The sequence below is a fragment of the Mastigoproctus giganteus genome, chromosome 7 (assembly GCF_048544385.1).
Source record: "Mastigoproctus giganteus isolate SK-2022 chromosome 7, ASM4854438v1, whole genome shotgun sequence".
Taxonomy (NCBI): domain Eukaryota; kingdom Metazoa; phylum Arthropoda; class Arachnida; order Uropygi; family Thelyphonidae; genus Mastigoproctus; species Mastigoproctus giganteus.
In genome coordinates, this window is record NC_143581.1 from 97,961,350 (window position 1) to 97,984,221 (window position 22,872).

Consider the following 22,872-nt stretch of genomic DNA (forward strand, 5'->3'; position numbering starts at 1 on the left):
TCAGATGATGTCGTAGGTGCTGCAGCAGTCTTTCCCACATTTACAGTATCTGTATCTCTCCCGGCTGAATGTAGCAGTTATACTGCAGAACTTTATGCAATCCACCTAGCTATTTACAATATCAATATCTGTCTCAACACTAATAGTTTAATATATACAGACTCCACGAGTGCGCTTTCCGCAATAAGTAACAATTTCTCAACCCCACATCCCATAGTAAAAGAAATCCGGTCTCGTCTAAATCATTTGAGGAATCTGAATCATACTGTAAGTTTCTGTTGGATTCCAGGGCATGCTGGAATCACAGGTAACGAAACAACAGACCAGGCAGCCAAGCACCCAAAGAGCAACGCACCTCCATCTTACCAAGTACCCTATATAGATTTCCTAAAACATATCTGATGTATCTGTAGGGACCAATGGTTAACTATTTGAAAAACACATACAAACAAATTATTTGAAATTAAACAAGAACCACAAATATGGAGCTCAGGCTTGAGGAAAAACAGGCATGAAGAAGTAATACTGGTAAGATTGTGCATAGGGCACACATACACCTGACCCACTTGTTCCTGCTCATGGGCAATGACCCTCCTGTATGCATATGCATTGTTCAACACAACTTACAGTTCGACATATTCTGTTAGATTGTTTGTATTATTCCATATCAGAAATACTATCTTCCTTTCTCTGACACAAATGCAAGAACCTTTATCACTAACCCACCTATTGGGAAACAATGCCAATCTGGATGAGCTTTTTTGCTTATCTCAAACAAATTAGACTTTATGAATATATCTAATATCAAATAAGGCAAACTCCGGTACCATTCCAAATATTTGAATAGGCACATTTTGGCCTCAGTTGCCCTTGTGCCGAAAAACCTCTACAACAACAACAACAATCGTTGAAGAAGAACCATAGTTAATGTGGTGCTTTGGAGCCCAATCATGTAGAAAGGAGCCCAAGGTGTAAATCACAACACAATCTTCGATGCTGCGAGCTTGCTCTCAGTGTCAATCTGAGTGAGCCATGAGGCCACAAGATTTCTTGTCCTAATATAAACTGCTAGACAATTATATGAAAGCCAGGTTTCTCTGGATGCAAATATTAGTGTCCGTTCTTGCCAGAGACCGTTTAGTTCCCAGCTATTTTTGACCAACTAACATATCACATCATAACCGAGAAGCTTTGGAACATTGGCAAGCACACACTACAACAGAGAAAAAGCCTGCGTAACATTCAGTAAGGAATTACAAAGAACAAAACAGATCATTTTCAAATAAGTACTTTACGAAAAAAATTAATGGTCAATTACTGTTAAGATCTTGGTTGTGCTATCCTACCAGTATGGGAAGTGTTTTTTGTCTAGTCTGCAAACTTTTCTCTAAAGTCCCTTCTCAATACACAACCGGATTCTCTGACTGGAAACATATAGGACCTTGTTTAGAAAGTCACGAAAATTCTAATGAACATAAGAAATCATTGTTAGTATGGTTAACACGTAAAGAAAATAAGTCTGTTATTGGCAAGCAGTTGCAACTAAGAAAAGATACGGAATATTACCACAATGTCCTAAAACATGTTATTGCAGTGGTGAAATATTTAAGTGTAAGGGGCTTAGCATTCAGAGTTCACGAGGAAATATTTGGCTCTCCCAACAATGGTAATTTTATGGGGGCTCTGGAATTACTAGCAGAGTTCGATCCATTCATGCGCGAACATATCCAACAAAGAGAACTGCGACCAAAGCCTTTCACTTCATACTTATCAAAAACAGTTTATGAACAAATGATAGAAATTATGGGAAAACAAGTAATAAAAAGAATTATAGCTGAAATAAATAGTGACGATGCAAAGTACTACTCAATTGTGATGGACTTGACACCAGATTTGTCCCACAATGACCAACTAGCTATTATAGTACGATATTGTTTTGAGGGAAAAGTGTATGAACGATGTGTATCTTTCACCAAAATTAGTAGTCACAGTGGCTTATCTTTATTCAATTCCTTACAAGAATTTCTAGAAAAAAAATGGACTGCCACTGGATAATTGTAGAGGACAGTCTTTTGACAACGCTGCAAATATGTCCAGTGGATACATACAATGGCTTGGAAGCACATCTCAAACAAAAAAATAAATATGCTGATTATGTGCCGTGTGCTGCGCATTCCCTAAATCTAGTTGGTGGGGAAGTGGTTAAAGTTGCAACTCAAATTGTGAACTTTTTTGGAGTAGTGCAACAAATACGTTTTCTTTTCTGCAACTACGTGTAAGTGGGAGCTTCTAAATCGTGAAACAAAACTAAAATTTTCGATAAAAAGTTTAAGCCAGACTAGATGGTCTTGTCGCTATGATGCTGTTAGAGCTTTAAAAAATAGTTACGGTGATATCATGAACATATTAAAAACGTTTAGTGACAATATGGATGAGAAACTTGATTTTCGAGGAGATGCACGGAATTTATATAATAATTTGGCGAAACTTGAAATCGCATTTTTTTAAACCTTTTTGGGAAGAAATTTTACAGAGATTTAGTTAACAAAAAAGTGCAGACCCCAGGCTTAGACATATGTGAAGGTGAGAAATTAATTATGTCATTAGAAGCATTTGTGAGCAACATACGAGAACAATCAGATCAGAAACTAAACAAATACAAGGAGACAGCCAAAAAATTAAGTACTAGTGTGGAAAAAGAATACAGTGATTTAAAAAAGAGACTTATTACTTCAAAATTTTCGGATAAATCTACAGAGAAAGTTTCGCTAAGTGAAGCAGAAAAATTTAAACTGGATACGCTAAACGTTGCATTAGATAAGATGATTATGGATTTATACAGAAGAGGCCATGTCTATGGGAATTTAGCAAAAGATTCAAATTTTTAATGGATCAAGACATTAATATCGAAAATATTGACTTGGGAAAGTGCACGTAATGTTGTTGTATATTATTCGGATGACATAGACGAACATTTAGTCAATGAATGCATTCAGTTAAAATCCTACTTACAGACTAAGCCAGACTCATGCGGTGATATATTCAAGCTAATTTATGAAAAGAAACTTGGCGATGTTTTTCCGAAGCATTAAGGGAAAACAAAGGATTTAAATCAGCAGCCATGAGCAGTAATACAGAAAGACAAATGAAACTGAAAAATAGCGATGGTGTACTTATAAACAGCAGAGAAGTCATGATTCAAATAGCAGAAGACTACTATAGAGAATTATACAAGGAGCGAGGGAATGATTCCAGCAGTGGGGAACATGGATTGCAAAGTAGCAACACATACAACATACCCGATATTCTTCCTGATGAGGTAGAACATGCATTGAAGAAAATGAAGAATCAGAAAGCCCCGGGGGAAGATGAAGTTACTGTAGAGTTGTTAAAATTGGGAGGAAGAGACATAACACAAAAAGTGGAAAGGCTCTTCACAAAGTGCATTAGAAAAGGTGTGATGCCTAAGCAGTGGAATAATGCAATCATAGTTTTGCTGCATAAGAAAGGAGATAAATCAGAAATTGGAAATTATAGACCAATTGGCTTGTTATCCCACATCTACAGGTTGTTCACAAGGGTTATTACTAACAGATTAGAAAGAATACTTGACGAGAATCAACTGAAAGAGCAAGCTGGCTTTAGGACAGGATTCTCAATTATGGATCACCTTCACGTAATATCACAGCTAATGGAGAAAGCAAATGAATATAAAAAAACCATTATGCCTGGCATTTGTGGATTATGAAAAGGAATTTGAATCCATACAGCATAAGGCAATGTTTCGGGCACTGGAAAGACAAGGCATAGATACCCCATATATTATGATTTTGAAGAAAATATATGGGAATGCTACCTCCTTTATTAGACTAGACAAAGACAGTAGGAAATTTAAAATCGAGAAAGGAGTTCGACAAGGAGATACCATATCTCCGAAGCTGTTTACTGCTGCCCTTGAGGAAGCTTTCAGAAGATTAGACTGGTCGCAGAAAGGAGTCAATGTGAACGGAGAGTACCTAAACCATTTACGATTTGCAGATGACATTGTGGTCATAAGCCACGATCCCAAAGAATTAGAGGAAAATCTTAATCAGTTATGCACAATTAGTAAGGATTTTGGACTAAAGATGAATATGGCTAAAGCAAAAGTAATGATGAACAAGTATGCCACAGAAAGGATAATAATGATTGAAGGAGCAGTAATTGAAAAGGTGGAGTCATATATTTATCTGGGACATGTTATTAGCTGTAATAATGATAAATGGCTGGAAGTCAAGAGAAGAATAAATTTTGGATGGATAGCATTCAGGAAATATAGTCACATACTGAAGAGCAATATCCCAATTTGTCTGAAATGTAAAATAATGAACTAATGTATATTCCCCACCATGACTTATGGAAGTGAAACTTGGGCACTCACCAAAAGAATGGAAGAGAAGCTAAGAACTACACAGCGAAGAATGGAACAAATTATATTGGGAATCAGAATGTTAGAAAAGAAGAGAAACACATTGATTATGCAGCAAACTCAAGTAAAGGACATTCTTATCAAAACTAAAGAACTAAAATGGCCTTGGGCAGGACACATAGCTCGAAGACATGATGACAGATGGACTAAGAAAATAACAGAATGGTACCGAAGAGGAGCTAGAAGAAAACCTGGAAGACAAAGGCAGAAATGGATAAATGAAATTCATGAATTTTTGGGTAGTAAATGGATGGCCAGTGCTCAAAACAGAAGGAACTGGAAAGTTGCTGGAGAGGCCTTCATCCTGCAGTGGATTGAAAATGGCCTGATGATGATGGTTCCCCCCTCAACTGAAATCTTCAATCACATGAAAAACATAAATAAATTTTCTTAATTTTCTCTTCGTTTTGTTTGTTATTGTTTGTTATTTGGTTTTTAGGAGCATTAGCAACTAAGGCCATATTGCCCCGGGATATGCGGTGGTCATTCCCTGACCTTTCTCCATCCTCCGTATTTGGTGGTGATGGGCTCAAACCCCTGTCTAATTAAGAAGCGTGTGCTACGCACTGCTGCTCCTTCCCACCTGGCTAATTTTCTCTTCATTCCTATTTTTTAAGCTTTGTAAACTTGTTACTCTGTATCTCACTTGTACATATCGTGTTAGTTCCAATTTGCGTGTGTAATTGATTGCTTATCTTTTTTACTGTTTTAAATTTTGGAACCCAAGAAACCGCCCTCTTGTTTATTTTTATTCTTGTATATTATATTATATTATGTTCAGACACTATACAGTGCTCTTTACAGGTATTAGATTAAATTACTTTTGAATAAATATATAAATACTCTACATTATTATTCATTGTGTTTTTTCATTCTCAACAAATTGATTACAAATTGTACAATACCGTACATGTGGCCTGGTGAAGTTCGTTGGAGGTATCTCGCTGAGTTGTACTGTACTGTACATGTATTTAGTATCTATAAGACTGAAGTTGGACTTGCACACAAAATGCACTTACATGGAAAAAAACCAATGAAGTACTTAAGTCGATAAATAAAGTACTAAAACAGATATAAAAGCATTAAAATATATAAAAGCGTTAAAATATAAGTAAAAAGAAATAAAATAGAAGCTTTTAGGTGAGGTGTCCCTTCATCGGTTAGCCAGTGTACATGCTGATTTTATATATATATATATATATATATATATATATATATATATAAAAAGTGATTGATTGCTACTAATATTAGCTAAACGGATAATCTGTGTGCAGATAATATTTTTATGAACCTTAATCGAAATGTTCGAGTTCCAATTTGTTAAATAGATAATATTAAAATTAAATTCGCTTCTTTTGTCAAATAGTTCCAAATTATGACGAAGAGGAGGACTATTTAAAGTAATACTTAAATCCAAAAAATTTGCATGTTGGTTGCCAAAGTTTTGGAGCCCTGTTCGCGGGGCTCCAAAATTTAGGAGCCCCGCGAACAGGGGCTCCTAATTCCCCAATTACGATTGGCCCCGCCAATCATAATTGAGGAATTTACATACATCCCATTGTGGAGTGTGCCACACTACAGTGCAATGAGTGCTGGCATTCCTTACGCATGTGTAATACAGTGTTACCGGCACCGGAGTTGTGATTTATGATCATGCCCAGTCATTGTCTGTTATTTTACCCAATGTATATATATATACTCAGTACACCATACACTGACACTGATGAAGGGACTCCTGGCTCTGAAAGCTTTTATTTTATTGCTTTTTACTTATGTATATTTTAATGCTTTTATTATATCTGTTTTAGTACTTTATTTATGCATATATCTATTTATTTATTTTAATAAAGTTTGACTTAAGCCACTCTGTCAGTTGTTACTAGAAACAATATAGTGATATGCAACCCAGTGCTCAAGGGATGTTTTCTAATTACTCATGTCACTGTTTCATTTTCCTTTGTGGATTGGGAATACATTTGCACATCTTCAGTCCACTGGGATCTTCACTTAGGATGCTCTTGTAATTATGGCTGAAGGTTTTTTTGCCTGCCTTAATATAACTGGATATATCTCATCTACCTTAGGCATCTCTCTTTTATGTTTAGCTTCAATAATTTCTCTTCTTTCCTCTCAATTATCCCAAAATGGCTTAGCTCACTGTTAGAAATTGATGCACTTCTGGCATTAGTAAAAAAATTCCTCATATGTGAATTAGATGCAACAAACCTATTCAGTTCATCAGCAGCCTGAGCAAGATATGATCAATTTTTAAATCATTGATATTTAGCAGACCATTGTGATTCATCCCCCCTTCCTAGTGTTTAAGTAACTGAAGACATCTTTGCTGTTTTTCTTTGTATTCTTTGCCAAGGACTTTTCATAAACTGCCTCATCTTATCTAACCTCCTCTGCATTCTATTGCAGACCAGGTTATATTTATTGTAGGCAACTGTGTCACCTGATAATTTATTATAGGAGATTCTAATTGTGTACTGTAAATACTGTGATATCCATTATAGAGGTTGTTTTAAGGATTTCACTGTTTCATAAATATTTTATGAAATATCCATTCCCAAAACAGAATTTGGAAGTAGAATCTCTTTGTTATAGAGCAGTCACTTATTTGAAATATAGTAATTATAATCTTTCAGTAAAGATTATAAAGATTTTGAACCGATACTTCTTTTATACTACATTTTTGGAGCCAGTGCTTTCAATACTTAGTGTTCTTATAATTTCACCGAAGTATAAATTATTCCACTGCAAGAATAGTAATTTATATGGCACTTTTGTTGTTTTTAGTTTCTCTTTTCATTAGTGGTTGGCTAAACAATTAAAAAAAAAAAAAAAATTCATATGCATTATGTAGGAATGTCACCACTACCATGTAGTGATGACATTCTTAATTGTGTCCTTTCAACATTAAATTAATTATATGTCAATAATAAAATCCCATAATCAAAAAAAATGTGTAGGCTTATTTATAAGTAAAGAAAATTATACAGAATTGTTGTGCCCTTTTTACTGAACTTAGGTAAAAGGTTAGTAGTTAAAATAAAGGCTGAAGTGAAAAGTGAAAGAAATAACACCACCAAAGAAGTTAAAAGGTATAATTAAATTATCAAAAGGTGTGTTTACGCTTTTTATTAGGGATGTTGATTAATCTCCTTAACTAAGTGATTAATACATTCATTTTAACAATGATTAAAATTTTTAATTGTATGATTAAAATTAACCTAACTTTGAGTGCATCCGGGACTGAAATATAGCGGAGAAACATCAGCTGTTTTTTGTGAGAAGTGGAAATCTACGCAGTAGTGGAAGAGTTAATTTTTATCGGATCAATCTTGATTTTGATATTTTTATATCGAAAGCAGTGATGCTTGCTAAATTAAACTTTGTGTTGGAGCAAATAAAGATTACCAATGAATGTTCTTTTTTAGAGGCACTACTGTTTCGGTTGTGCAGTTTAGTTGGTAAGCATATATATATATAATAAATAATCTTTAAATAATTCATCTGCACAATGGTATAAAATACTTCAGTTGTTGCATGGGGCTGTATTTTTTAGTTGAACTTTTCAATTTACTGAACTATAAAAATTTTGTTTTCACTATTGTTAGTGCCTGTAACAGTGCCAAAACCTTCTGCTTCAGGCATCAAAATGACTACCACTGCGAGTTGTCAGAACCTTACATATCCACATCCTTGGGTTATTTGTTCCCATGAGCACTGTTGTGTTCACTTTTACCGACAAAAGATTGGCAACTGTAACTCAAAACACATTGTATAAAGCAATCATTCTTGTTATTACATTTTTTATTTTTTTTATTTTTGTACCATCATGAACAAAAACAAAAAAGGTGTTTTAAATGGTCAGTTATCAGTTTATATTTATTGACAACAAAACTCTGGTTTGTAAATATTGTGGTAAACATTTTAAGTATCATCACAGTATATCAATGTTTCAATATCATTTGCAAAATAGACATGTTTGGGGTAGTTGGAACTTCAAACCAGTGTTAGTAGAGCTGAAATGTGCCAGAAAACTTTGGATGACATGCATTAAAAATGGAAATCAGTGGATCAAGTTCAATACGATAGGTTAACCAACTCCATTGCCAAATGGGTTGTGCAAAACTGTTGTCCAATTAGTATTATTAAGGATACTGGTTTGCAAAAAATTATTCGTTGTTTCAGGTAATGAAGCATATATTTTATCATCACTTTCAACAATTGTAGCAAGGTTCAATATGCTCTACGAATTCAAAAAATCAAAAATCAATCAGTTGCTCCAAAGTGCTGTGAATGTTTCTTTGACAACTGACTATTGGACAAGTGTTTCAAAAAAATGTTATCTTGCTATAACTTTTGTTGGCAATAACATCTTGATATAATAGCTCATTTTTTTGATAGTCAGTGACTTTTCAAGCTTTTGTTTACATGGAAACCATATCACAGAATATAAATAGTGTAATTAATGATTGGCACTTATCAACAAAAGTAAGAACAACAGGAACAGATAATGCTTTTAATATAATAAATGCCATTAGTCATTTGAATTGCTACCACGTTTCACATGCTATACAGTTGTTAATAGAGAAAGGTTTGGCCAAGCTGGTTTAAAAGCTGTTATCAAATATAAAATTGTGGGTCATTTTAAATACAGTCCTGCCAACTTTAATGAGTTGAAACAAGACTTGATTTAATGCCACCTGCTTCCAGAAACACCGATCCAGGATATTGCTATTAGATGGAACTCATTTAATATGTTGGACTGCTCCTTGAAGCAAAAAGATTCAGTGGGGACTGTTACTATGTAGTCAAAAACACAACTTGTCATTACCTAATGAAGGTGAATGGAAAAAGTTCATGTTTTGAAATCTCTGCTGGAACCATGCAAAATAGCAACAGAGATATTGGGCAGAGCTAAGTGTGTATCATGTTCAATTTCTCTTCCATACTTTATGTATTTGTTAAAAAACATGGAAATATCAGAGGATGATCCTGCTTATGTCGTAAGATCTAAAACTACTTTCTGTGATGACATGGAGAGACGCAATCAAGAATGGCTGAAGATTGCTTTAGCTTTAGATCCCAGATTTAAAAAGTTGAAGTGCTTGCAGAGAGAAACAAGAGAGAAACAGCATATGGTTAATTATTGAAAGAAAACTTAAGGATCTTAAAGCTGTTGAAGTTCGAGTAAGTGATGTTGTATGTGACGAAATTCTATCAAAGAAAGTCAAGTTGCTATTTGATTTTTCATCCGGATGATTAGACTGAAATGGCTGAATCTAATGTGCACATTGCAATCGAACGTTATGAATCTAAGTCTGACACTGAGCAGAATGCTTCTCCACTACACTGGTGGATTACACACCCTGTATTTCATTAAAATATCTGGAATCACCTGCAACTATTATGCCCTGCAAGAGACTTTTTCTTGCTAAACGTATACTTGATAAAAAGCAGGCTTCGCTCATTGCTACAAACTTAAATCAAATTATTTGTCTCAATAACTGGCTAAATGGAGAAAATGAATAATATTTTTAATTATCTTAGGACTAAAGTTCCTAATAAATATTTAATTTCTAGTTTTATTTTACTATTTTATTTTAAATAAAGACTGCTTTATTTTGGTAATTATTCATACAGTATATTACTGATTGTTAGTAGTTTTTAATGCTCAGTTTTTGTTATAAATCAGGATTATCTACGACTTCTAATTTAAGATTAACTCGATTAATTTAATCAAAAGATTAATCGAGATGAAAGTTTTTAATCATTCAACCTAACTTTTTATACCTATCACACTTCTTTACACACATGCAATGAGCCTAAAATGCATTAGGTTCATTGCATGCATACAGAGCCAATTGTGTGCTTCGTATTGAACACGTGCTAACCAGATGGGGAGGTGTTCCTGCACATCTGTTTTAAAATATAAGACCATAGTCCTGAAATTTAAGAATTGTGTAATGTGTATCTTTTCTTATGCAGATCAGAGAAAAAATCCATATGCTCTTATTAATGAAGATATTCTTACACCATCAAGGTAATAATCACTTTCAATTCATCTTCTTTTGCATTACATTAAACTGCTGGTGTATTATTTTAATTAACTTCAGTGTGATTCCCAAAATTTGGAAACCAGAAACTTTAAATTTTTTAATAAAAAAAAAATTGTTTTTGAAGTATATATTAAAAGTTATTATAGCTTTTAAATTAATAAAATTTGCTTGTACAATTGGAAGATGGCTAATGAGATGTAAAGCAACTAGCAGATTTCATTTAAAACTTTTTTTTTTGTCAAGAGTCAAAGCAATAATCACAAATCTTTGAAATGGCATTATCACTGCAAACAACACAAACATGAATAGGTGCTCTTTTCCTTCATAGGACTATGACTCTTTGGTTGCCAAATAACGTGCATTATTTTAGTGACAGTTGGGACTGGATTAACATGTTTGCTGCGCTAATGCATACAATGGTATGTGCTCTACTAAGTATTGCGTATGATACATTAATCCCAATTAATGTATCAACTATGTGGTACAACACTCAGGAGAGTGGAAAATGACAGAGACCTGGGAGTTTTTGTTCAGCCAGGTATGAAGTTTTCTGAGCAGTGCAGGCAGGCTGCCAGAACAGCCCATGGGGTCTTGTCAATGATATACAGGAATTTTACTAGCACGGATAAGGAGGTGATTATTCCTTTGTATAAAGTGATGCTCAGTTTACATCTTGAGTATTGCATACAAGCCTGTAGGCTTCATTTTCAGAAGGATGTAGAGCTCCTGGAACGAGTACAGAGAAGGGGGCAATGAAATCGGTGAGACGAACAAAGGCTTGCTCTTACCAAGAAAGGCTTAAGTTCTGCAAATTGCAGCATATGGAGATTAGGCACCTGTGAGGTGATCTGATTGAGGTGTATAAGGCCTTGAATCATTTGAGCAAGCTCAGTGCTGATGGAATTCTTACTCTTGCAGAGGCATAATTGAGGAAAGACAGTTGCAGAATAGATGTACGGAAATTTGCCTTTAGCGAGTGGGTGGTCGATTTCTGGAACAAACTTCCATCTGTTGTTGTGAAAGTTGATAGTTTAAATAAATTCAAGGTAGAGCTAGACCAACTTTAGGAGTGAATGGATGGGTGAAATGGGAAGGTTTTTTTTTTGGCTGATGCTGTATAAGTGTGCTTTAATAAATTCCGTATATTAGCTCGGTCACGAGCTCCTACAATGCAGGGAGGCAACAGCTCCATACAAGCCAGTGGTTGTAGGTTTGTCCAAGAGTCATTCTGGACAAAGTGCTGGACCAGCGTGGACTGGACTTGTAGAGATGTACTATCTATACTGATATGGATACATGGCCTAATAGATTAACAGTAGCCGCTGGCAGAGGTAAAAGTGATTCTTGCACTACTTCTATTGAAATGCATTTGAGCAGCAGCCTGGAAAGCAAGGCAATGGGAATTTCCAGAACTGCTGGGAGTCATAGTGGAACAAGTAAATACATGGGCTGTCTTAGAGTAACTAAGAGTAGAGACAGGTGCATGTATACTTGCATGTGCACCAATGCTAGGAGTATAGTTAATAAATTCGATGAGCTTGAAGTGCTAGTCAAGACATCAAAGGCAGATATTCTTGGGATATGAGACACATGTTGTCACACAGACATAAGCAGTGCAGAACTGAAATTTGGGGAGTACAATGTCTACAGAAAGGATAGACAGGACAGGAAGGGAGGAGGGGTTATGCTGTTAGTTAAGAAACACATAAAATCTAAGGAAGTGCATCCAATTGATGTTGGTGGACAATGCAATGTTGAGTCTGTTTGGTGTGACATAAGGACTGGGAAAGGAAAAATGAGATTAGGTGTGTGTTATAGGCCTAATGAATCTGATGAGTATAATGAGCAATTGTGCAGAGAAATAGTGGGCCAGTAAATTGGAGTGTCTTATAATGGAGGATTTTAATTTCCCTAATATTGACTGGAATTTGTGGGTTGGTCGCTCACACACTAGCAAGGTTTTGTGGATTTATTGGACGATTGTTTTCTATAGCAGCATGTTCGGGAGGCAACTAGAGGAAGTAATACTCTTGATCTGATTATCAGTAGTGATTCTTTATGCATCAAGAATCTGCAGATAAAGACACCACTAGGCGGCAGTGATCATAGTGTGGTGAAGTGGAATTTACTCAAAGAGGTATCTACCATCAAGGGAAGGGTTTTTGCTTTCGTAAAGGTGACTTAGGTAGTCTGAGACAGTATTTAAATTCTATACGGTGGAACCAACTGATGATGTTACCAACAGCAAATTCAAAATGGGAAGCATTCACAGAATTAATCTTGGTAGCTACTAGGATTTTCATACCAACTAAGAAATATTGTTCATGATTTAGGCCTAAATGGATGTCAGATGAACTAATTAGACATGTGACAGAGAAGAAACATGGGATACATATAAATTAACATGTGACAGAGAAGAAACATGGGATACATATAAATTAACATGTGACAGAGAAGAAACATGGGATACATATAAATTAACATGTGACAGAGAAGAAAAATGCATGGGATACATATAAATTAACATGTGACAGAGAAGAAAAATGCATGGGATACATATAAATTAACATGTGGGGTCTTAGAAGCCTATGATAGATATAAGGTCTGTAACCAAGTTACAAAGGAGGTTAGGCAGGTGAAGGCAGATTATGAGAAATCCTAGGCAAAGGATGCAAAGAAAAACAGCAATGAGTTCTTTACTTATGTAAACTCTAGAAAGAAGGGGATGAATCAGATTGGTCCACTTGATATCGATGGTTCAACTGTTGATGATCCTGCTCAGGTATCTAACAAACTGAATGAATATTTTGCATCGACATTCACTCATGAGGAGTTATTCAGGGAGGGGAATGCCAGAGGTGTATTCAACTCTGGCAGTAAGCTAGATAATCTTGTAATAACTGAGAGTAAAGTGGAGGAGAAATTGTTGAAGATAAACAGAAGAAAGGCACTTGGGGTGGATGGAATCTATCCAGTTATATTCAAGGAGGCGGCAACGGAAGGAAGCAAACCCTTAGCCATAATTATGAGAGCTTCCCTTGACTCAGGGGAGGTACCCATGGACTGGAGATGTGCAAATGTGACCCCAATCCACAAAGGAGGATCAAAGGGAGACACAGGTAATTACAGACCTGTTAGTTTAACTTCTGTTCCAGGGAAATTAATGGAGGCACTGGATAAAGAAGCATTGCAGGATCATCTAGACAAGACTTCACTTATAGCTGACACTCGGACACAGCATGGGTTTGTTAAGGGGAAGTCTTGTCTGACTAATTTGATTGGATACTATGATGTAGTCACAAAGGAACTGGATGCAAAGAATAACTTTGATATCATATATTTGGATCTTAGAAAAACTACTTAGTTATATAGTGAAAATTTCAACTTCCAAGGTCTTGGAACGAAATAGCAAAAAAAAAACAAAAAAAAAACAATGTGTTATTGGGTTAAATTATGATATTTTCACTATATTTCCATTTGTTTCTATGGGATGCAAAATATGTTTCCACCATTTTTTAAGTTTGCACCGGCTGGCAAAAACTTACATAGAGTCGAATTTCCATAAGTCAAGTATTACGTAAGCCAGGGAGTGCCTGTAGATGGGATTTCTATTAATACTATCTAAAGAGGGATTTTATTTGAAAAAGTTTTTCTAAAAGAGGCTTATAACTACCAAATTCATCTTCTATTATAACACTAATATATAAGTATTATGAAAAACTACACTATAAAATATTGGTGTAAATACACCATAGTGAACTCATAACGAAAAACTACAAAAACTACATAAGTAGTGTAGAAGGCATCGATTTAATTGTATCTCATGTTATGACTACCATCACAATGAGTTACCATGTATTGCACTACCTCGAATAAGTAACACTTCACTAATAGATACGACTATTGTTACTTATTCTCAGTGGGCACCACCACCCAGATGGCACAGTTTCAAGGTTTATTGGCCTGTCATCGGTGGGTGGGCAGATATTCTGGTGTTGTAGTCATGCCAGCCCAGTTGTGAAGTTATTTCCACAATATGAGAGTTGCCAAAAGGTGTGCAAGATAATACTTAAATAAAATTGAAATGCCCAAGGCATAATATATTATGAGTTTAAAAGGTAGTCACAATATGAGATACAATTAAATCGATGCCTTTACAATACTTATGTAGTTTTTCATTGAGTTCACTATGGTGTATTTACACCGATATTTTCTAATGTATTTTAAACTCATAATATATTATGCCTTGAGCATTTAATTTTATTTATGAAAAACTACATAAAGTCTATATCGAAAAATTTTTAGCTTTAAAATGTAAAAATGAGCATTCCATAGATGAATGGACAATAATAGAAACTGAGGATATATGAACCTGCACATATATTACAAAAAGGTTCATTAAATCTTGGTCTAATAAGAATTCATGGAAATTTTTCTGCCGAAAAGCACGCAATTGGAATTCTTCAAGATTTGTTTTGAAACAGATATAATTATGAGGTTATGCTGCTCGGTCCGATAATGTTCAGCAACAGTAGAGCGTTCAAAGTTGATCCCCAATGCGACATTGAAACCATCTACTATTCACGTGATTACTGCCAGCACTTGTGGCTTGAAGCACTCCACATAGTCAGCTGTAACAGTACTATGAATCCTAATAGGGGAGTTCACATACACTGCATTATGGAATCTGTCATACTACAGTGCGATGAGCACTGGCGTTTCTTATGCATGTGTAATGCTGTGTTACCGGCACCAGAGTTGTGATTTATGATTATTCCCAGCCGTTTTCTGTTATTTTACCCAATGTATATATGTATATATTCAGTACACTGACTTAGCTGATGAACGTACACCTTGCCCTGAAAGCTTCTATTTTATTGCTTTTTACTTATATTTTTTAACGCTTTTATGTATTTTATCACTTTTAACACTTTCATTTTATATCTGTTTTAGTACTTTATTTATGTATGCATCCATTTATTTATTTTAATAAAGTTTAACTTAAACCAGTCTGTGGCCATTACCAGAAGTTATATAGTGATATGCAGCCCAGTGCTCAAGGCCTGTTTGTTAATGCAGCAGGCCCCGTTATAACGCAGTTCGCTTTACGCAGATTCGCTATAACGCTGTTCTTATATTATAACCCGTATCTGACTATAACGCTCTCACAGATCACTATAACGCTCTTTTACAGATTGTATTTTTGGCATATTTAATGAAATCGTTTCATTTGATGGAGTCGATAGCTTGAAAATGAATAGCAAAACAGCATTAAAACGTTTCCCACTCCGATTTGCGAAATTTTCCCACGCTCGGTGAAATTTTCTCACACGCTAATTTAATTACAGTACAGTGACTTGTTACGTAGTTCCAAGATCAACATTTTAAAAAATGATCAAGTATATTGCTTGTAATATTTGCGTTATATGCATTTATCCGAAGTCTAGTCATCACTCAGTACAGTATTAGACATCGTGTGTAACGGACAGTTTACTTGAACATTGTATCATAATTAATGCAACCAACGCAATTACATTTTTGAAGAGCTAATAATGACTGATAGGAATGAAAAAGCAATGACGTCTGGGTGCAGTACAAAGACTATATATGTAAGAAAAAAGAGTGAATTTGAAAATTAAATTAGACGTTTTGAAGCGAATCGATTCCGGTCAACGACAAGCGGATGTGTGCCATAATTTAGGACTTGCAACTTTAACTGTAAGAACAATTATAAAAAAATAAAGAATTAATTTTAGCAGCGGGAAGGATAGCTGTTCCACTGCAAGCAACTAGGACTAGGCCGGCTATTAGGATTGAAATGGAAAGACTTTAATTTTACTGAAGATAATATTCCAATGCAGAATTCAGTTAAGTTAAATATTAAAAAAAAAAAAAAAGAGAGAGAGAGAGAGAGAGAGAGAGAGAGATTAGCCAATATGATTATCTGAAGAAAACTTGCCTAAAAAAAAAGTGGAACCATTTAAAACTGGTAAGGGCTGGTAGAATAGATTTAAAATCCAGGGAGAAGCCGCTAGTGCAGATCAAGGAGCTGAAACTTTCAAAAAAGAACTTGTTGAAGAGGGGTATTATGTGTTATACTTCTCAACAAGTTTTTAACATAGATGAAGCAGGACTTTTGTGGAAATGAATGCCTAAAAGAAGTTTCATATTAAAACAAGAAAAAACATGCCAAGTTTCAAAGCAGCGAAAGATCGATTGACTTTATTGTTGGGTGGTAACGCTGCGTGGGATTTAAAATTAATACCCCTTTTAGTTTATTTGGAAGAGGGTCAAAGTTCAACTCAAAATCCACACATTTCTCATGATTAAATTCATCAATTAAATTCATTATTTTAATTGGAATTTTAAGTTTACTTTTGATACGCAAGTAGTTACCACATAATTATATATGTATGTATGCATGCAGAATATCTTATATGTACAAATATTTGAATATTAAATATTTTGACCGACATTTGGGCATCTTTTCACTACCGTTTATTATTGATTAGGAAATATCCTATGGCACCAACTGCAACTCACAAATACATATGTTACTTTATGGGAATGCGGCGCTCACTTAGCGCTGTTTTTCCGGAACAAATGATGAGCATTAAGCGGGAGTTACCTGTACTCATTTTTGCTTTCCCAGTGCTTATGTCACACCAAACTGCCTCAGCATTGCACTGCCCACCCATGTAACCTGGATACAATGCCTTAGATTTTATGTTTACAATATTACAGCTATCATTTGGGAAATTTTAATGTTAAGAAAGGAGAGTTAGAATTTTTAGAAACTAGATACTTGTTGAGAAGTATCTGCAAATACTGTTATGTTAAAATAATAGTAGACATAATAATTGGTGTTCATAATTTTTGTATAAAAGGAGATTTTGGTTTCTGTTTATGTTTGGAATATGCACAAGGTTGTTTTTATTTTGTTGTAATGATTTCCTTCTTATGGACGAGAATAAGGCATAGGAATAAGGCTGTCTCTCCTACTGAAAAAAAAAAAAAAGTATTCTTACAAATAAGGGTTTAAAAACTGTCTTCTAATGTTATGTACATACATAAGTACACAGCCATTAATTATTCTTGAAATGAAAAAAAAAAAGTTATTTGTAATTTACAGGAAGAAGGAAGAATTTTCTTTTGAAGATAAACTCTGCTACTAAGTCCTGTTAATTCTTATTATTGATCAGTGTGTGTGAATGAGAGAGTTTTTGTTACTTGTTGAGAATGGCCTGTTTCATGTCATGCATTAGTTGTTTTATCCTGTTGAAGACATTAATATTCTAAACATTAAACTTTGAAGAAATTAATTTACTGTTTTTTTTTTTTAATTATTATTATTATTTTTGTTATATTGTTATTCAGTTGTTTGAAAGGATGATTACAGTGTTGTTATTAACCTGGCAGGGAAATTTCAGTGGAACATTTTTATGTCTAAACACCTTGCCAGAACCTTGATAGTTTTACACATACACGTAATAATTTTGTGTATGTGTGCACGCGTCTAATGTACACATATACACCTAATGTTTGCTTAATACAGTGTTTCCCAACTTTTTTTCGTTATGTGGCCCAACTGGCCTTTGGCCTGATATGTCATGGCCTAGTGGGGATCATAGCTGAGCAATATTTTGAAACCAAAGAAATGTGAATAACAGCCACAACTTAGTTCAGTTTAAAAGTATTTAATGGAACACTGTTTCTCATTTGAACAATTTCTATGTGAAAACAAAACATTGCAGGCATCTGCCAAAAAACTCAAACCAATTTAAGCTGAAGCTACTGTAATGAGAAATGTTCTCCTGAATTTTCTTCACCAGTTTCCCAATCCTAGGTTCTATTGTAGAAAGTGCACATCTAAGATCTTCCTCACGTTCAAGTGGTTCCGAGCCTTTGTCTTCAGCTGCACTGATGTTGAGAGGGCTGATTCACAAAGATAAGTTGTTGCAAAGGGCAGGAGCTTCCGGGGGCATTCCTTTGCAACGTTGGAGTAGCTTCCCATCATTTTCCCATGCATTGTTGGGGTAGCTTCAAAAACATCTCTGCATCCAGACTCATTTTGAAGTTCATCTTGCAGGTCATCCTGGATGTCACTGACTTTAGCAAGAAAAGGATTCTTCATGAGTGCCAGTCCTTCTCTCCCAATTTCTGGAAAGTACTGCAAAATTCTTTTTAGAGACAGCTGAGGTGTGTCACAACATCCTTTGCAATGCCAGGATCCAATGATCATTTATAGTGACTGCTGAAAGAGATTTGAACATGGCAAGGTTCCCTTCCTCAGCCTTTCGTTTCCAGTTTTCAAGCTTCTGTATAAATGCACTAAGAGTTTCAATGAACTGAATGATAGTTGTTCCCTTTCCTTGCAGCTTTAGATCCAGTCTGTTCAGTTTATCAAAAATATCCACACGGTATGCACAGCGAAGGACCCACTGCTTTTTATGGAAGGAAGCTTCAAGTTTGTGCTTTTCTTGCATCTGTCGGAAACTCTGCAACTCTTCCTGGAGTTCAAACACTCGTACTACAACATTGCCTTTTGATAGCCAATGCACCTTGCTGTAGTAGAGCAGGTTCTTATGCTCTGAATCCATTTCTGTGCACAATTGTTTGAACAGTCAGGAATTCAAAGCACTGCTTTTCACGTAGTTCACAATTTGATGATTTCTTCAAGAACATCCTGAAGATAAGATGAAAGGGTTTTTGGAGCAAGAGCTTGCCGATGAATCAAACAGTGAACATCAATGATGCCGGGAGATCGATCTCAAACAAGCGTTTGGAAGCCACTTTTTGCTGCTAGCATAGCTGGGGTGCCATCGATGCATACTCCACATAGATTGTGCCAGTTCAGTCCCTTACGGTCAAAGAACTCTAATACTATTTCTATCACATCCACAGCTCTGGTATTTCTTTTGAGAGAATGGCAGAATAAGAATTCTTCCTTGGTGGAATCACCCTTCACATACTGAACGAAGACAAGAAGCTGGGAACAGGATGAAACATCTGTGGATTCATCCAACTGAATTGAGGACAATCCAAATGCAGCATCTTTGATTTCAGCAACCACCTGTTCTTTTATGTCACTAGACAAGTCAACAATGCTCCTTTGAACTGTATTATTTGATAAAGAAATTTTGTTGAACTTTTTTTCAGCTTCACGCAGAATACAAGCCATCTTCAGAGCACTTGGCTTGATCAGACTCTCTCTGTCTGCCGTCAGAGAGAGTCAGCTGATGGCATAAGAAACCTCCATAAGATGCTTGTCTTGCTGAAGCAATGCTCCACTTTGATCCAAGTGTTTCACGTTCTCTTCCATTCACTTGAAGTAGTCTACATCCTTATGTTGATGTCATGGATGCATCTTCTCTAAATGGAGCGTCAAGTTCGATGGGCGTGCAAAGATTGATTTCCAAGAACTTTCTGGCACTGGATGCATTGTCCCTTTAATTCTCCACGATCATGGAAGGATGTGAATCCAAACTTTTTATGTATTGCTCATCATATCCTCATTTTGTGATTTCAGAAGGGTTTCTGGAGTAAAACTTTGAAATACCTAGGAAACAGCAAATAAAAAATGTAAGAAAAAAAAAAAAATAACAAGACAAAAAAATGCAAGGAATAGAAAAAATGGGCATATAATCATAGCCATTAGATCGAATTTCAGATCCAGGAATAGTTTGAGTAGCATGGCCCCTAAATTTTTATCAGCATGCAATGAATCAATGCTACTTGAGGGATGATCCCATTTATGTCTCTTTTCACCATATTATACCATATATATATATATATATATATATTATAACATATACATATATATATATTATAACATATACATGTTCTTCACTATAGAACTTGTTATCATGAAATATATAAACAAGATAACTTACCTAGAAATAGTGTCTTGGAAGGTGATAAACACGAGAGAGTGACACATACATCTGACTCAAGCATGCCACAAAACACAAGTGAATAAGTTGTCAACAACTTATTGACTCTTGCAAGTTGCATAAGTCATACAGTGTTCTTCCAACTTTGTCAGGTACAACTCAAAAATTGTGTGGCCATATGCCTGTCAAGAAAAAAAGACAAGAATTGGGCAGTCTCTGTGGCCCACCTGGAAAACATGCTGTGGCTGCCAGTGGGCCATGGCCCATGATTGGGAACTCCTGGGTTAATATATGCAAAGTGCTCTTGGAAAACCACACATTAACTAAATGTATTTTACTTGATGAGAATGATCTTAACTGAACATTAATTTCTCCTCATAAATTCATATAACTTGCCAAGACACATTCCTAAAGATTTGTAAATAAGTGTTTTTTTTTTTTTTTTTTTTCAGTGTAGATAGGTTGCCAGGACAGCATGTGGGGTTTTGTCAATGTTATACAGCAGTTTTTCTAGCAGGGATAAAGAGGTGATTATTCCGTTGTTATAAGGACAACAATTCCGTTGTTGTCAGGCCTCATCTTCAGTTCTGGAGGCCTCATTTTAGGATGGATGTAATGGTGCAGGTACAGAGAAGGGCAATGATATTTGTGAGGTGAATAAAGGGGTGCTCTTACCAAGAAATGCTCCAGTTCTACGAATACAGCATCTAGGCTAGGCACCTGTTAGATGATCCGATTAAGGTGTTTAAAGCTTTGAATGGATTGATGCTGATGGATTCTTCCTCTTGCTCAGTCTACACACATGAAGAACCATAAATTCCAATTGAGGAAGAATGATTGCAGAATAGATATATGGAAGTTTGTATTTAGCCAGTGAGTGGTTGATTGCTGGAACAAATTTCCATTTGATGTTGTGGAAGTATATGGCTTAAATAAATTCAAGGAAGAATTAGACAAACTGTTGGAGGGGATGGATAGGTAAAATAGAAAGGTTTTTTTTTTTTTTTTTGGCTGATGCTGTATAAGCTTGCTTTATTGTATCATTTGCCACTACTAATATTAATACTAACTCCAACTGAAGTCTGAAGTTTCTTGGAGCAGCAACTTCAATTGGAGGAATACCGATTACCATGACACCACACAGAAGCTAAATTCATTGAGGGGTGTCCTTGAGGTCACTGAGGAGGAAATTTGCTCTGAACTAAAGCCACAGGAGTGATAGCTGTTAAAAGAATTTTCGTGCATAGGGATGAGATTTCAGTACCATCTTAGAAACCTCATCCTTACATTTAATTCTCTGTCTCCTGATTCGATAACAGTTTATACGTTGTACAGTAAGACCATAAATCCCAAAAATCACTGTGATATTTCAAATGCAAATATGGACATCCACAGATGACCTACTGTTGAGTGCCTGCCTGTGCTAGGTGTGGTACAAAAGATCATGAAAGGTGCATGTACAGCCGCCATACCCACTTGAGTTAACTGTCAAGATGAGCACCCACATGCTCAAGGGCATGCCGTTGGTGGAAACAAGAAAAAGAAATGCAACAGAACAAAGGAGCTGAATATTCCATATCAGGAGGTGAAAAAACTGGTAATGCCAATAAGTAGCAATAAGCCAACATATACTCAGAAGGCTGCAGGAAAGCTTCTTTTGGAATTGAAACTGATATGACAATCCCACCATAAGAATCTACCCCCCCATTGCATGTTACTAATTGAACACTCAAAAGCCAGTACAAAATACTCAATCAGCTGCCTAGCTGATTGAGTGTTTTGTACTGATTTTTGGTTTGTTTATTTGGTTTTTAGGAGCATTAGCAGCTAAGGCCATATTGCTCGGGGATATGCGGTGGTCATTCCCTGACTTTTCCGCATCCTCCGTATTTGGTAGTGATGGGCTCGAACCCCGGTCTAATCAAGAAGCGTGTGCTACGCACTGCTGCTCCTTCCCACCTGGCTACGGAGGCGCCCTGATTTTTGGTGGAGCAGTAAGTGGTACCATATATTGATACCACTTACTGCTCTACCTTTAACTAAACCAAGTTTAGTTAAACTTGGATGGTTTGAGCATACTCAATGCTGATGGGTTTCTTCCTCTTGCTCAGAATAATCACCTGAGAGGGCATAAATTCAAATTGAGGAAAGACAGATGTAGGATAGATGTGTGGAAATTTGCCTTTAGCCAGAGAGGTAGTTGGTTGGTGGAACCGACTTCCATCCTTTGTTGTGGAAGTTGATAGCCTAAATAAATTTAAGGCTCAGTTGGACAGGTATTTCGAACGAATGGAGGGGTGAAATGGGAGTGGTTTTTTTTTTTTTTTTTTGGCTGATGCTGCATAAGCTTGCTTTCTTGCATCATATGCCTCTACTAATGCTAAGTTATAAAGAGAAGTCCAAAAACCTGACTCGCTACCCATAACAAATGAAAAAATTG

At 35.7% G+C, this 22,872-nt stretch overlaps 1 protein-coding gene across 1 annotated transcript in view; it reads left to right on the forward strand.

Annotated features, from left to right (window-relative positions):
* The window catches only part of Nprl3 (GATOR complex protein Nprl3), a 425,627-nt gene that overhangs the window by 43,311 nt on the left and 359,444 nt on the right, over positions 1 to 22,872 (forward strand). Inside the window, exon 2 of the mRNA XM_090377042.1 lies at positions 10,469 to 10,523. Within this exon, the coding sequence (XP_090233168.1) occupies positions 10,469 to 10,523 (55 nt within the window). The remainder of the gene's footprint in view (positions 1 to 10,468; positions 10,524 to 22,872) is intronic.